Source organism: Capsicum annuum, chromosome 4 (assembly GCF_002878395.1).
Source record: "Capsicum annuum cultivar UCD-10X-F1 chromosome 4, UCD10Xv1.1, whole genome shotgun sequence".
Classification (NCBI taxonomy): Eukaryota; Viridiplantae; Streptophyta; class Magnoliopsida; order Solanales; family Solanaceae; genus Capsicum; species Capsicum annuum.
The window spans coordinates 94,385,962-94,402,344 of NC_061114.1; the positions used below are offsets into that span (position 1 = coordinate 94,385,962).

General features: G+C 36.0%; 2 protein-coding genes and 1 pseudogene across 3 annotated transcripts; 1 reads left to right on the forward strand and 2 right to left on the reverse strand.

Annotated features, from left to right (window-relative positions):
• Positions 1-544: 544 nt before the first annotated feature.
• On the reverse strand, positions 545-2,892 carry LOC124897962. The gene is made up of 5 exons (XM_047411588.1): positions 2,700-2,892; positions 2,329-2,518; positions 1,874-2,177; positions 1,177-1,314; positions 545-1,000 (listed from the first exon to the last, which is right to left on the reverse strand). The coding sequence occupies exons 1-5, from the start codon at positions 2,890-2,892 to the stop codon at positions 545-547; spliced, it is 1,281 nt and encodes a 426-aa protein (XP_047267544.1).
• A 923-nt stretch (positions 2,893-3,815) lies between these two features.
• On the forward strand, positions 3,816-5,394 carry LOC107868857 (annotated as a pseudogene).
• Positions 5,395-9,071: 3,677 nt separating this feature from the next.
• On the reverse strand, positions 9,072-16,115 carry LOC107867807 (5'-3' exonuclease). Of its 2 annotated transcripts, XM_016714238.2 has the most exons (6): positions 15,560-16,070; positions 13,435-13,602; positions 12,086-12,320; positions 10,435-10,657; positions 10,156-10,319; positions 9,072-9,447 (listed from the first exon to the last, which is right to left on the reverse strand). In XM_016714238.2, the coding sequence occupies exons 1-5, from the start codon at positions 15,908-15,910 to the stop codon at positions 10,178-10,180; spliced, it is 1,119 nt and encodes a 372-aa protein (XP_016569724.1). In that variant the 5' UTR covers positions 15,911-16,070; the 3' UTR covers positions 9,072-9,447; positions 10,156-10,177. The 2 variants fall into 2 exon arrangements, with proteins under 2 accessions (XP_016569724.1, XP_016569725.1); XM_016714239.2 differs by lacking the exon at positions 13,435-13,602 and having other exon boundaries at positions 15,560-16,115.
• Between the last annotated feature and the right edge of the window lie 268 nt (positions 16,116-16,383).

Genomic DNA, 16,383 nt, shown 5'->3' on the forward strand with positions numbered 1-16,383 from the left:
GTAATTTATGGGCTAATTTGGGTGCATTTTGGGCCTCTTTTACATTTCAATTGCACATGCCAAGGCTTAGGTCCAACACGCACTCTCCTAAGTCCATATCCGAGATTATTCCTGTATCAGTTTATACATGGTGTATTTTCCTTATATAAATCCCAACATTCCAATTCAATATTCATTCAGTCGCAATATCGATTTTTTTTTCTAGTCAATATGACAAAACGGCTTGTAATACAAGGTTTTGGGGATGGTGGAGCATTTCCCGAACTTAGTGGTGAAGCCAGAATTTTGGTTAAGGGTGTTCATTTTTTTAGAAAAAGAAGCGGGTCGTAAAAAATATTGTAAACCGTATATTGAAGAAGAAGAATCTTTGAACCAAACTAATCATAAAAAAACATATAGGATAACAAGTTGAAATATATAATATAGAAAAGTCAACAAAGCAAATTCTATTAATAAAATCTTGATTAGAAAATATAACTACAAGTGCATTCAGCGACGCTTCATCCCTTGAAATGTTTCTATAATACACTCATTAGAAATATTCTTAAATACCTTTTTTTTCTACATAAGGCACTATGCAACCATCTAAGAATTCATCATCCATTCGATTCCGCAAATCATTCTTGATATACTTCATTGTGAAAAAAGCTCTTTCAACTGATGTTGTGGCAACGGGTAGAAGCAAAGCAAACTTCACTAAAAGAAATACAAGAGGATAGGTTAAATGCTTTTTTGTCTCAACCAACTTTCTTGAAAGTTCCCCAAGTCCGCCTAAATTGGAGAATCTTTTATCAATATCACGAACATCAATAATATAATTAACAAGTTGATTCTCAAGAACCCTCATGTTGAACTTATCAAAGTCATCAGGATATAATTTAGCCATCACCAATATCTTTTGGAGGTCAAAACTAGAAAATGTATCAATTGGATTCAAGCAAGCTGCACCATTAAGCAAATCACTTTTCACCTCATTAAAACGGTCATTAAGTTCTTGTAGCTGCCAATCAATAATTTTATAAAACACTTCCACACAATAATGGTGCAAAGTAGTATAATCAACTACTTTACGTCGTGATCTCCTTGAGTTAGCATATGGCTCATCATAATTGGGTAATGGAATACTATGCTTATTCAAAATTCCTTGACCTTTTATTTGAGTGAATCCCAACCAACATTCTTTTTTAAAATAGGATCCCATTCATTATCTCGTAATGCTTGCAATCTTCTCTTAGAAACTTTTACAAGAATCATGGCATTAGCAATATCCTGTTCCTTTTTTTTGTAATGACACATTAAGATCATTTGTGATTCCTAAAACATAGTTCATCAAATGTAACAAGAAAATAGTCTCCAAAGTTTGACAACTTCTGAGAAATCCCGATGTGCTAGCTTTTTCTTCCGAAGTACTTGCATTTTCAACAAGAGAATCAAGTACATCAACAATAGAGGCAAAGTTACTAATAAAGTTTGCAAATGACTAATAGTGAGATCCCCAACGAGTGTCACCGGCTTTAATAAGACCAAGTTCTTGATTCAAACCTCTACCCATTTCTAGCTCACCCATATCTAATGCCTCTTGGAGTTTTTCTTTTTGAGATTCTCAAAATTCATCCACACGTTTAAAGGAAGCCCCTAACACATTCAAAATATTTGAAATCAATAATACAAGTTCTCCTACTTGAACACACCTTTAAGAAACCACAACAAGAGTCAATTGAAGTTGATGAGCAAAATTATAAATCGAGTGAGCCGATCTACTTTTTTGTCTAATTAATATTTTAAGACCACCTAACTCACCTTGCATATTGCTTTCCCCATCATAACATTAACCTCGTACATAAGCTAAAGTTAAAGAATGGTGAGCAAGTACATCCACAATTGCTTTCTTTAGAGATAAAGCACTAGTATTTTTAACATGAACAAGTCCAATAAATGCTTCCATCACAAATTCCCTTTTATCAACATATCGTAAACAAAAAGCCATTTGCTCTTTGCGTGATATATCTCTTGATTCATCAACCAACAAAGCAAAGTAGTCACCATCTAAATCCTTTATTATAACTTTGATTGTTTCAATCTTACACGCAGTCACAATATCTTTTTGAATATCATGAGAAATCATTTTATTATTTTTTGGAGCTTTTTCTAACACATAAGGTTTAATGTCATCACATCTATCCGCAAGCCAAGAAAGTTCTTCAAGAAAATTACCTTTGTTCAAGGATGATTCACTTTCATCATGACCGCGGAGTGCTAAACCTTGATTTAGAAAAAATTGGACCACATCGATTGAAGCATTTAACCAAACTCGATATTCATTCTTACTTTTCTCGTCGAACTTGTAATGCAGCCTCAATAGATTGTTCTTCCCTCATAAGATCTTCACACTTCCTTTTTGATTGATTATGAATGTTATTCGGAGGACCAATGTGTGTTGCAAAGCTATCTTTTCTGTGGCAATTTATAAATCCCTTCATCGAAAATGTATTACCACCACCTTGATGAATGCTTTCTCCTTGAAATAAATAACAAGGAAAACAATAAGTTGTATCTGCACTTACACTATATTCCAACCAATCAGAATATTCATCAAACCATTTAGAAACAAAACGACGTGGAGTTCCAAAAAAGTTTGTTTGAGGAAACTCATGATCTCGAGGTTGGCTTTAGAATGTATGCCATTCTTATCTCATCACGAATGTCTGGAGGATAACTCAAAATCGGAGGTCTTTCAGCAGGGTCATCCTTCAGATCATTTACATTATATTTTTGTCTCTGAGAAGAATGAGATGGCATTTCTATTTGATCAACATCTTCATCTCGTCGGGATTGATTTTGAGACGTTGAACTTATTTTTGAAACTTTACGAATATACTTCTCCAAGCTCATTGAAACCTCAAACTAAAATAAAAATCAAGCGCATCACACTTATTATTCAATTTCCACAAATAAAAAAATTATGAATACTTGAAACATTATCCCATCCTCCCAAATAATATTAACTAGCAAGTTATCTACTAGATAAAACTAGAATATTAAATTACTTAGTTCAAAACCAAAAAAAATACACAAAAGCAAGTTTAAGGGGGAAAAACTTAAACTAAAAGATAAGAAGTATTGAAGAATACCTTTTTACAATTCACACTCCAATAGTTGATGAAGAAAAATTATAATGATAGCCCATTGAAGCTTGAAGACTTTAACATCGAATTCTAATTTATTTTTTTTAACAATAAGGTGGAGAAGATTGTGAATTTGTGGTGATGGAATAGAGAAGTGTAACTGTGTAAGGGTTATGAACTGGAGAGAAAGGGACGGGTTTAACTTTATAACTTAAATTTGACCTTTTTTTAAAATTTGAAAAAGTGTGCTTTAATTTTATTTTTTTAAAAAGTCAGCTTAGCAGCAAAACAATAGCCAATGCTTTCACATTGATTTGGCAATTGGGCTTCATGCCCAAATTTTTTCCTTCTTTAAAATTAAAAAGGAGAATAAAAAATTTTGTGGGCTTTCACATTAGTTGGGCAATTGGGCTTCATGCCCAGATCTGTTCCTTCTTTAAAATTATTCCAAATTAAAAAGGAGAATAAAAGCAACTGCATCTGATAGGAATCGAACCCGCATTGCCAATGCAAATTTGCACACCCTTGACCACTAGGTTGTGCACCTCTATCTTGTCAAGGGTGTTCAATAGTATGTATATAACCATATATATCTATATTTAACCTATATACCCAAAAAAAAATTCCGGTGAAACGTGTTCATCTGACCACCCTTCACAAGCTGTAGCTCCGCCCCTGCCCAAACTCCATTATCCCTAGTACCCACTCGATATGGGCAGAAAGAAAGTTAGAGGAAACACTTTTCCTGTTTCTGTGGACGAGCACAACCAAGTTAGATACGATGTAATTGTGAGGCACGGTGAAAACACAAAAAAAATCATTTACCGTCATTATAATGACCTTGTTACAAAGTTTGTTAAGGATCATGATGAACATTTGGATGTGGAAGAAAAAAAAAGACCGATTCAGGAGACTATTCGGGAAACCAAGGCTGCCCTTCAGAAGATTATAGAGCCTACACATTCTCGAGACTCCAACTTTATTAGCTACAAGCCTTCTCAGTGGGGCACGAAGAAGGAGAGGATTATTAGGATAGAATAGAAGTCGATGGACCCTATGGAGCCACGCAAGTTCAAACACAAGAATTTTCCTAGGGCATCTGGTTCACCACCCGTGCCCCTTATGCATTCACCTCCTAGTCCTATTACTATTAAAGACCAGCAGGATTGGAAGATTCCGTCTTGTATATCAAACTGGAAGAACCCCAAAGGTTACACAATCCCACTTGATAAGCGTCTTGCTGCTGATGGTAGAGGACTTCAGGACGTCCAGGTCAATGATAATTTGGCAAAACTTACGGAGGCTCTGTATGTTACAGAGGAGACAGCTGGAGTAGCAATTGCAATGAGGGCAAAGGTTCAGAGAGAGATTATGATGAAAGAGAAGGAAAAGAAAGATATGGAACTTCAGGAGTTGCCCGCAAGGCAAGATCTAAGATAGCTACCATGTGGATTATGAGGGTCGATTACAGAGAGAAAAGATAAGTGAGGAGAAAAGTCGCGAGAGGAGAAAAGTTGTTGCAGCAATGGGCGGTCAGAAGAGAAGAAAGATCACCACCAGAATTAGAGACTGTGAAATCAGCGAAAAGGTGGCTCTTGGGATTGGCTTCTACATCAAGAGGTGCAGAGGTCATGATATATGACCAGAGATTGTTCAACCAGGAGAAAGGGATTGATTCTAGATTTGCCACTGCCAACAACCTCTATGATAAAGGCTTATTTACTACTCAATGTACCCTGTCTACTGTATACAGACCGAAGAAAGATGTTGATTCTGATACTTAAAGAGAGTAGCAACTAGAAAATATCATCAAGACTGACCGCTTTAAGCCTGACAAGGCACTTGTTGGAACTTCTGAAAGAGCTGATCCTACAGATGCACCTGTCAAATCCAAGGAAGATGATCCATTTAGTTTTGACCAATTCTGGCCAAACATCAAGAAATAATATAGCAAATAATAGTAATTAAGGCATGAAGAACGAAGTGGTGGCCAAGTAAGTGGCTTCACCTCCACACAAGATCGCAATGAAATATCTAGAAGAACTCGTATTGATTTCGAGGAGAAGAATTGATAACATCTGGTTGGCTTGCACAGGTTTGAAATTAAGTGGTCTCTTTTTTGTAGGGAATGAAATACACTTTCTTGAACAATGTCGCTTTTTTCTTTTTTTTTCTTTTTTTTGAGGAATTTGAACTATGTCATTTCTCTTTATAGATCTATCAAATAATAGTAATATATTTGGAGGTGTGAATGAAAAATTAGAGGTTTGGAAGCAAACTCTGAAATCTAAGGGATTCAGGTTGAGTAGGTCCAAGACGGAGTATATGGAATACAAGTTTAGTGGCTTGACGCAGGAGAAAGATATGGGTGTGAGGTTGGATTCCCAGGATGTTTGTAAGAGGGATAGTTTTAAGTATCTTGGGTCTATGATTCAGGGGAATGGCGAGATTGATAAGGATGTCGCTAACCGTATTGGAGAAGGTTTGATGAAGTAGAGGCTCGCCTCGGGAGTGTTGTGCGATAAGAAGGTCCCACTTAAGCTTAAAGGCAAATTCTACAAAGTGACAGTCCGTCCAGCTATGCTATATGGAGCAGAGTGTTGGCCAGTCAAGAACTCTCATGTTTAGAAAATGAAGGTGGCGGAAATGAGAATGTTGCATTGGATGTGTGATCTTAATAGAGGGGATAGAGTTAAGAATGAGACAGTCCGAGAGAAGGTGGGAGTAGCTTCCGTGGAGGATAAAATGCGGGAAGGAAGGTTGAGATGGTTTGGGCATGTGATGTGGAGGGGTACGGATTCCGTAGTCCGCAGGTGTGAGAGGATAGTGCTGGAGGGTTTCAGTAGGAGGAGAGGTAGGCCGAAGAAGTACTGGAGGAAAGTGATTAGACACGATATGGAGCAGTTACAGCTTACCGAGGACATGACCCTAGATAGAAAGACGTGGAGGTTGCGAATAAGGGTAGAAGGCTAGGATGAGTGCGTGAGTTGTAGCAAGTAGGTAGGAGCCACTAGTCAGGAAGGTCCATGTGTCCCTGGTCTGTGAATGTTTGTTACTACTAGGGGGTGTCGTATTCTGGATGCCCTATCGCTTATCTCTTATTCATTGCGCCTATTTATCTTATTTAGTATTGCTCGGATTTATACTTTATTTTATTTTTATTTTAGTATGTCTTATTCCTTTTTATGTTATGTCATCCATCATGCTTCACTACGCTTTGATTACTATTCACTACCTGGAGCCGGGGGTCTATCGAAAACAATCTCTCTACTTCTTTGGAGGTAGCGGTATGGACTGCGTATATTTTACCCTCCCCAAACCCCACTTTGTAGGAATACACTGAGTTTGTTGTTGTTGTTGTTGTATATCTTTTAGTAAAATTTTCCACTAAAGTTGTGTAGCGTAACACAGCTTTACTCGTGCATCTGCCCCTACCAATTGAAAACCTCAGGTTTCATACCAAACTTGAGGAAACTAATGAGAATTTCTGATAATTCTCCCAAACTCAATGAAAAATCCGACCAAACAGGTATGGCAGCAAAATCAATAAAAATGAAAATCAGAGAATTACGTTTGGAGAAATCCATATGAAATACGAAGTTCAAGAAGAAAAGTAATTGGGAAAGGCAAATGTCTACTGTGGTATTTTGTATATTAGCATGAGATTAGGTGAAAACAGGGAAAAATGGGAACGAATGTAGGGTCCAAATAGGAGTTATCTTGACATTAATTACCCTTGAACTATACCTAAAACGGCAGAGACACCTCAACTTAAAGGGGTTCTATTACCTGAACTAATTAAAAGTATAACTTTGATACCCTTAGTGCCTACGTGGCACATACGTGGCACAAGCACTAAGAGTGTCAAAATTACACTTTTAATTAGTTCAGGATAATAGGATCTCTTTAAGTTGAGGTGTGTCACAGCCGTTTTTGGTATAGTTCAGGGGGTAATAGGGTATTTTCTCATTAAAATATAAATAAAAATTGGGTCTTTGCCATGTCCTTTCATCACAACAGATAGCATTGAAGATGCTTTGACATTGGTTTTCAAGCTATACCGGACCTCACATTTTGTTCGTGGTGCATATAATAATAACACGAATCTATTCTAGTAGCACTACTAAAAGAATCTCAAACTTCTGTATATTTTAGATCTCAGAAGTCTCTTCTTTTGTGATTCATCCACAAAGGACAGCTAAGTTTTGGCAAAATGACTCAGTGGACCCTTGTACTATGTCCGTTGTGTAATGTGGAAACTTCTACTTACATGTTTGTCATCGGGACCCTTGAACCCACTAAAAGCAACATTTTAAGCCCTATTTTCGGTGTGTAATACAATTGTTCCCACGTCAGCTTCCAAATCATTTCCACGTCATTTTAAATGCTTCATTAAATTCCATCTCATAATATCTTCATTAATTAATTTTTAAAATTATTAATTAATAATAAAAATAAAATGATAAATTAAAAAAAAAATAAAAAAAATTCATTTTTTAAAAAGTAAGCCAAAAATATAAATTTCAAAAAAAAAGAAAAAAACAAAGGAACCCTCACCAGATTCCCCTTTCTCTCTCTCGTCCCTCGTCATTCTCCATCTCCTCTCTCGCCTCTCCATCTCTCCGTCGATTCCCTCTATCCCTCTCAATTCCCCCATTCTTTCTCTACAAACAAAGTCCTCCCAATGATACGCCTTTGGGACTGTTGCCATTATTGCTAGTGGTGGCTTCCAGTTGTCGACGAAAAGTTGCTCATAAGGAACCCTAATTTGCAAATTTGATGGACTATGATACAAATCATTTGGGGCTTTTTGTGTTAATGCATTGCTGGTAGGATTATAAACAAAATCCCCAACCCAATTTAAATTTTCAACAACTCCAGCGGCGGCGCCTTAGCAAAAACTTAAAGAAAGAGATGTTCACCACTGACAAAAGCTTCATGTTTTTGCTTCTTTCCTTCGATCTACTCTAAAAAAAAAAAATTAATTGAGAAATCGGCCATGGGAAAGGGAGTTGTTGCATTTGTTGTTTTGGTAGATTTTGTGGGGGTTGAGGTGGTTAATTGAGGAGTTCTTGAAGTGGGTTCAAGGGGTTTTTATTGTTTCTTTGGTGTTGGTGAATCCGGTTCTTCAATTATGATTGCCATTGTAGAGCTGAGAGGTAGCAGCAAGAAGATTATTCCTGAAAAGCACTATTTTTTTTCTTTTGTTGCACAATTTCTGGCGGTTCTTGAAGCTTTTCGTTCACCTGTTTATCTGTGTTTGAGCTTTAGTTGTTGAAGATGATGATAATCTCAGGATTACTCAATTTGTTACAACTGGTGATTAGATTCTTTTTGTTTGTTTGGAAAAATTGAGAAGTGAGAATCGAAGAAAAAAGGTTCTTGTTATTTGATTCTTGTTGTTTGTTTGGAAAAAATTGAGAAGTGAGAATCGAAGAAGAAAGAAAACCACGTCATTTGTTTATTTGTTTCTTGTTGATTCTTCATCTTCTGATTCTGATTCTTGTTGGTTGTGTTGATTGTGTTAATTTGTTTGGAAAAAAATTGCTCAAAGTTTTATTCGATTGTGTTGATTTGTTTGTTTTTATGTTGTGAATTGTTGTACTTTAGGCTTGAGAAGTTGCACTTTCCAATTGCAATTGTGATTTTACAATGGCCATGGCAGCCGATGGGGGTGGGGGACTAGTGGACGGTGGTAGGGTGGGGTGGGGGTGCTGGACGGGGAGGGGTTGGGGGAAGGGTCCTTTTTATTTTATTTTTTGAAAATTTATTATTTTTTAACTTTTAAACATATATTTAAATTTAAAAAGTTGTAGTTGAACGATTTTTTTAATTATTTTAATATAAAATTGACCAAAAATTAACCCCCACTCGCACCCAAGCGAGTGACTACACTCTCCTCGTCCTAGTTAGCCAATTGATGCCACATAGGCAAAGTCAACGGTCAAAGGGTTTAAAATATAGTTTTTTAGTGGGTTCAAGGATCCAGATGATAAACATGTAAGTAGAAGCGTCCAACTTACAAAACCGACCTAGTACAGCACCCACTGAGTCATTTTGCGTTAAGTTTTCTACGGTATGTTTCTTCCTTCCACATGAGGAAAACTGAAGTTGTGTTTTATGAACCAATAAACATGCAAACATGAAACAGTGAGTATAAATCTATAATCACTGTGAATTTGGATATTCCAATTCAGCCACGGGCCATCTGGTCAAATCTTCTGGCAAGATTTGGCAATCTTCTATTTGTTTAGTTTGATAGTTCTGCTGAAGCATCAAGATCACCGTTCTTCAGATTTCAGAGACTACATCAGCTTAAGCACTGCATAGACCAGAACACTAAACACTTGAGTATTTGAATAACATGACATTCATTTCATTTTCCGTTCCTTTTCAGGGGGACCATTTCTCTCCATTGTTTGCTTCTCAACAAAGTAATCTTTTCAATGTGGTAACTAAAATCAGAATCTAAACGAAATTATTACAGAAATACTAAATATGTAGAAACTACCTAAAGCTGGGAACAAAATTGATTATGTTGATAGCTTTTTGGTGTAGATTAGAATGGGTAAATGATGCTGAAACACTAAAACAGTTCATTAGAATCTTTTGTTAGGCATTCTGGGAACTTTTTCTGGTTTTACTTGTAATCTTCTTGGTGTAAATACAGCACCTACTTAGTGCTGATTTTAACATCAATAAAAAAGTTGCCAGTTGCCACTTGAAACGATGAAGTTAGGAGCAAAATATTGTGTCGATTATATTGTCATTTCAACCAGAGGTGGATGTAGCCAACAAACTATGGGTTCAAGTGAATCCAGTAATTTTAATGCAGAGCTTAGATATACATGCACAGTTTACCAAAATTTCAATAATTTTGAACCTATAATTGTATGTGCAATGACAGGCTAAGAGTCCTTTCAACTAGCATTTTTTAGCGCCTTTGTTATCCAGAAGATACTTCATATTTCGCTTCGTCGAAGATGAAGAATAAGATGGACCAAATGAGATAGTAAAGGAGAAAACTCACAGGGTGCTTTTGTCTGGCAATTTCAACCATTTGAATGAGGTCTGCATTGAAAATTAAGATTCCGACTATCCTTCATAGAAGTGATGAAGTTGGATAAAACTAGTGAGTCATTACGCGCATCCCTCTCATTAAGCCATTGCTCCTCAATATGGACACTGACATCCCTTTTAGCACATTCAGTTTAGGAATAGTTAGAATTACAAAGCTGTAAACGGGCTTGGATACTGAATAACACTTTTGCTGTTATCGGTGGAAGAGAAAGAAAAATGAAAATGTTACCTCTTAAGAGAAAGAACTTCATAATTTCTGCGTAAATAATCAGCATACTTGATAAGTGCATCTTGTGCATACTGCCTCCCCACTGATCTCACTGCAGCAGTATTAAGCAAATTCTCCAGTGTGCCATGCTTTTTCAAAAGCTTCAAAGCAGTCTTTCGACCAAAACCAGGAACAACATGCTGGATTCCAGGAACACCATCAACTTCATCACCTAGTAAGCACCCTTATCCAGGAAACCACAAAATTTAGCAGCCAACATAATAACATAACACACTCGAGAACAAAACTGATGATTAGATGATTCGACAGCATTGACACCGAAGCATCCAAAATCCACCCATCCCCTCCAGTAGCTAGCCCATATTGGGTAGAGCCTAGAACTGCAGTATACAGATGCAGACATGGAAAAAAGCTAAAGCCTTACAAGGGGAAAAGGATAGCATGAAACACACGAAGCTATATGGCGACAAAAGAGGCTTTTGCTCTTCCTTCTACCAAGATACCGCCTGCATCATAATGCCCCTTTCTTCACAATGCTAAGGCAATTTCCATGATGTTCCTGGCCTAAGTTGCTCGAGCTCGAGTGCGCGTGTCCGATACGGGTGCGGATCTAGAGGTCGGATCCTTCATGATCTAAATTTTAAGAGTAGGGATAGAGGATCCAGGTACGGATAGGAGGCGAGGATTCGGCTAAAAACAATTCAAATAGCTAAAAATAGAGTTATTTATATGTCTAAATTATGAGACATTTTGTGGAAAATTTAATAGGTATTCCGAGGAGAAAATTATTGATCAAGAGGATATTCCCAGAAGGTGATATATGGAAAAGGACTGATAGAGAAATTTCTATATAAAAGGTAAGCCATTTTCTTCATTAAGCTTCTATTTTGATTACAGAAAACACAACAATCAGAAAACACAGCTTCCCAAGCCATAGCAAGAAACAGACAAGTGAAAGGAGAAACAGCTGTCTTGGCCTGTTGTAGTCCATAATTGTAAGTCTATTATCTAAAGAATCCTGAAATTGTATGACGAATTGACCATGGGAAGTTACGAAATTTTATCACATCTTATCCCACCCACTTTATTCCTAGTTGCCAATAAAATTGTAAAGAAATATTTTCTGAAAGTAGAGATAAAAGAGAATAATAAAGAGTTACAGCTGTGTTGAACATATATTAATATCAAGGGAAGATCTTTTCAAAATTATTTGCTATGAAAAATGTTCAGTAGATATAGTAAATATTTGAAGAAAAAGATGTGTTACCCAAGATTAAATTCGCCCACTGGCCTTCCATTTTACCCTTCTTCCTGGAAAGAACCACTCCCTACTTTCACCTCTCTTAACTTTCATATCACACACGGCTAAACTTCGGTGACATCAATCCTCTACATTCGGTCTGCTCTATTCAGGACCATTTCATTTCACGACTCCATATTTACCTTTTAATATAAAATAGGGAATCACTTAAACTAGAGTTCTTCAAATCTCACCCCAATTGTGCCCAACAAGAAAGTAGAATAATGACTTTTAATTTGCAGCTATGAATAAGATATTATTAGCTTCAACAAGTACATGAACCAGTAACTTAAATATAAGCCACTTAAGATTAAGATGAAACTACACCTAAAAGGAGTGGGACATACTTACTTAGGCTTAAATCAGACATCGGATCACAATTGTACTGTGCCACATAATGTTTTAGGGTGTAAAAGGACCACCTATTGAACTCTGGTACTGGCATGACAATTTGAACATCATCAGATATCAGCTGTTTGAAGTCTTTGTCAGGAGAGGCAACGACAACTCGATGTCCCCTTTGTAGAACTTGTTCTACAAGTGTGGCAATGACATCATCTGCTTCATGTGATTCGATCTTAACAACCTGCATACTACACCTAGTCAAAAGCTAGTAATCAACTCTTATCTGCCTTCTCATTATGCAAAACCATGGCAAAAAGAAAAACACAGTCCACTAAATGCTATGCATTTTTGCCAAGTGCATTACTAATTGCAATGCAGAAGAAATTGTAGAAACAAGAAGTGAAATGCAGGATAACTAGTAATTGAAGGGCTCCAAGTCGAAATTATAGCTAAAACAAATAAACATATTCACCTCTACAGGGAATGGAGGGGCTACCAATTGAGAACTTGAAGTTTGAGTGCATACTCAATTTTCCGTAAACCGGTACAGAAAAAATATATGAGCAACCCACAGAAAAAAGCTTCTAAACAAGATTTATATCTACAAGTCTGTAATTATAACCTATGTCGCTCGGACTCTCCAAAACTGCTGCCAGGCCCATGCAAGATCCTCCAAAATGCACTTTTTTGGAAGATCCGATATGAACCCGGCAACATTTCTAAAGAGTCCGAGCAACATAGCTTATAACTACAACAATCATTGTCAAACCTGAGGCAGGAGATGCACAAGGTAGCAGTAAAACACTAAGATCAAAAATAGCATAAGGGAGTACTGGATCTGTAAACTTGCTTTCTAATAATAATGTTCTTTGTTACTAAGACATTGTGTTTTTGTATGTGTTCCCACCCAAACTTACAGCTGAAATGACATTAATAGACCTCATAAACTGTTCTCTTGAGGGAAAACTTGCTCGTATTAATCATTCCATTTAACGTTCATGAATTTATTTATGTGGTCCAATATTCTTTCTTTCTCCACTCAACTTTTGCTAGATATGCATCTCCAGAGTGTTTGCTTGCCACATTTCACCATAAGCAACTCACTTTGTGGAAGCAAAATTTCTCCAACAAAAAGGAAAATTAAATCTATCTCATGGTTCATGCTTCTTAGTATCTCCAGTTAGAAATAACATTGTAGTTAATATCAGTAAACTACCCTCTCTATGCACAAAGAGAAAATACCTTTCTCAATTTCTAGTAAAGATAGCCGTCAACTTCAGACTACTAAAGTACACAGATTTCAAGGTTGCATCAATACCGAAACTACAAGTATTGACAAGAAAATGTTCACTCACAGGAACATTGCAGTTCTGAAGAATATCCAAAATGAGTCTATGTGACTTTTCAAATGTACTCCTTGATTTTCCTGCATCTGGAAACTGATGCCAATATTTCCTCCGTTTTGCTTTGTAAGAAGGTAACAACTGTCTTCTATACTCATTACCTCTTTCCCCATCAATAACCTGTAAAACAAACCTATTTCAAACAAAGTGTAGTTCATGGTGCTTTCAGATACCATCTTCACCTTCCAAGCAGGGTCATAGATAGAGTATCCGGTACTAGTTCAAACGAACCCAAAAGCTTTTTCTTAGACTTTGTATTTGTATTAGGAAATCCATCAAACACGTACAAAAATTTAGCTGTGAACCCATTAACTAAGATGGGCTATGATTTGTCTTTCCGAAACTACTAACACAAAAAATAGAGTTTATAGTCAAAAACACACCTAAAGTATTTCTTTTTTTGAGATTCATACCTGAACTATCATGTGTTCGAATTTCCTATCTGAACTATTACCAAGTACTTATCAAAACACAATTCAACTATTAATTGTTCACTTTTCCTACCTGAAAGTTCAGGTATGAAATTCAAACAATTAATAGTCAAGGAGCATTTTCATAAATCGTTGTTGATAGTTCAAATAGGAAACTCACATACGATAGTTGAGGTATGAAACTCAAAAAACTAAGACATTTTAGGTGCTTCTTTTATCCTGCACTCCACAAAATAGGCAAAACGGAACAGGGCCAAAAATACCCCTAAACTATCCGAAATGGAGCAAAAATACTCTCCGTTAGTTTTTTGGCTCAAAAATATCACTCCGTTAAATTTTTGGCTCAAAAATACCCCTTTCTCTAACAGAATGACACCAAGCTCGCCACGTGGACAAAAAAAGGTCATATGGCCAATCCACGTGGAAAATCACCCCATTTATCTGCCCATTTTTTGTCCATTTAAAACCCAATCATCAAGGTCGATTTTCATGTCCGATTCAAATGGTCGACCCTTGCTTCAGTGCACGGGGCTTCCTTTAGCTTTAGTTGTTCTTGGGGTTTTATCTAATTCATAAAACCATAACTTGAGTGAATCAAGGACACTAAATTGCTCATAGTTACTTTAATGAGGTTTCATTGTTAAAAGAGAAATTTATGGGGTTTTATTGGACTTTACTGTAAATGTGAATAGGCACATTGAATCAATGTTTTCCACAAAAGTTGATTGCTCCCGGCAGTGTTAGTTTCTGAAGAGACAACAAGGTCAAAGGCATCATACTCTTTTATTACAATATTTAAGATCAATTTCAAGAATGTATCTATGCCATTTCCTCAGTACTCCTCCCAAACTTCATTGCTCAGCACCCTTTCATGGTAGAAATTTAAAATTTGTGTGTTCTTTCTTGTTTTTTACTTTTGAGTTTCTATTACTGAATCATGTATACTAAATTTCTGCTTACTTTGACGAGCTTTCATTGTTCAAAGAATGTTATTTTACGCTCTTTTTGTTCTTCGGATTTTCTCTACTTTTTAAGAGCAGAAGTTGTGTTAAACAAGGATACTGATTTATCTATTTCAATTCTAAGTGCTGCTGCTTATTTTGAGGTTGGTTTGTTCAAAAGAAAGCTTTTTTTTTTTTTTTGCTTTTTTGTTCTTTTGTTCTTGGGGTGTTTTTCTAATTCTTAAAGGGTATAATTGTTGTTGCTTAATCTGATGACATGAGAATCAAGCTTGATGATCGGGTTTTAAATAAACAAGAAATAAGCTGATAAATGGAGTGATTTTCCACAGGGATGCTGATCTGAACTGGCATGTGGGTTTTTTTACCATGTGTCATGCTTAGTGTCACTACGTTGGAGAGAGAATTATGTTTGAGCCAAAAATTTAAATGAGGGGTATTTTTGAGTCAAAATAATATCTAATGATATTTTTGCTTCATTTTATTTGTGTGGTTCGTTCTAGTAACATCATTCCCACTTTAATTATCACTTTCGATACTGGCAGGAGCAATTACCATGTTATTAACCATCGAAACTTTAATACAATCTTTTCTTAATAGTTCAGTTCAGATATATTTTTAACACTTTTTAAAACAACTCAACAAATAGACAGAGACACATCCATTAGTGTGTGTGAGAGAGCTTACAGCAATAACAGGATCAGTGAGGCTAACTTGAGAGAAGAAAAGGGATATCCAATGAGCAAAAGATTGCAAAGAGGGGACATTTCCTTTATAACAAATCGGATTAACATCCAACAAAAACACCCTCTTTTTTCTTCTTGTATTCTTGTAATAATGGCTCTCTTTCCCAAATGATTCTTGCATAACTGGATCTTGTACAACTGGTTGAACACTATGAGAACAAAAAAGAGGGCGCAAATTTCTTTGCTGTATGAGTGTATGTTGTGGACAAACAAGAACTAAGTGGTGGGTATAGTTTGGAATTGAGTGGAAATGGCGAGGAGTCATGGTAGAGCGAGCTTTTTGAATCTCCATGCTTGTTAAATTGCTAAACCTCTAATGGACTGATTAGGAATTTAGGATGATACGGTAAAGTGGTGTTGATCCATCCAATGTACAACCAAATGAACTACAAGTACACTATTGTTATAAGCATATAGTTTCAAGAAAAAAAAGTAAAAAGGGCAAATGGGCATATAGATTGAGTAATAGTAATATTATTATTATTTGAGATAAAAGGGGGGTGAATTAATGTTGGGATAATGAGTTTGTGGATAAAGGAACTTTTAGTTGTTATGTTTGTGTGATATTATATGAGAATATTTATAATCTATATCTATATCTCTAATTTATATTTACAATTTATAATCTATAACTAGATATGTTGAGTCTGTTTACGGTCTCAATATTATAAATTTAAATATATTTATATCTATTTAATTAATTTTTTTAAGAAAATAATTATTAATATTTTTGAATAAACACAATAGGAAGTGTAAGTAAAAATC

What these genes read in the sequence shown, in the direction of transcription:
- LOC124897962 (XM_047411588.1), bottom strand. Translation starts at nt 2,892, where the DNA reads ATGAGCTTGGAGAAGTATATTCGTAAAGTTTCAAAAATAAGTTCAACG. An exon ending in GAGTTATCCTCCAGACATTC is followed by an intron (nt 2,519 to 2,699) that starts GTGATGAGATAA and finishes ATTTATTTCAAG; the next exon opens with GAGAAAGCATTCATCAAGGT. An exon ending in ATCCTATTTTAAAAAAGAAT is followed by an intron (nt 1,001 to 1,176) that starts GTTGGTTGGGAT and finishes ATTGATTGGCAG; the next exon opens with CTACAAGAACTTAATGACCG.
- LOC107867807 (XM_016714238.2), bottom strand. Translation starts at nt 15,910, where the DNA reads ATGGAGATTCAAAAAGCTCGCTCTACCATGACTCCTCGCCATTTCCAC. An exon ending in GATGTCTGATTTAAGCCTAA is followed by an intron (nt 10,658 to 12,085) that starts GTAAGTATGTCC and finishes TTCCTGGATAAG; the next exon opens with GGTGCTTACTAGGTGATGAA. An exon ending in GAAGTTCTTTCTCTTAAGAG is followed by an intron (nt 10,320 to 10,434) that starts GTAACATTTTCA and finishes ATGTGCTAAAAG; the next exon opens with GGATGTCAGTGTCCATATTG.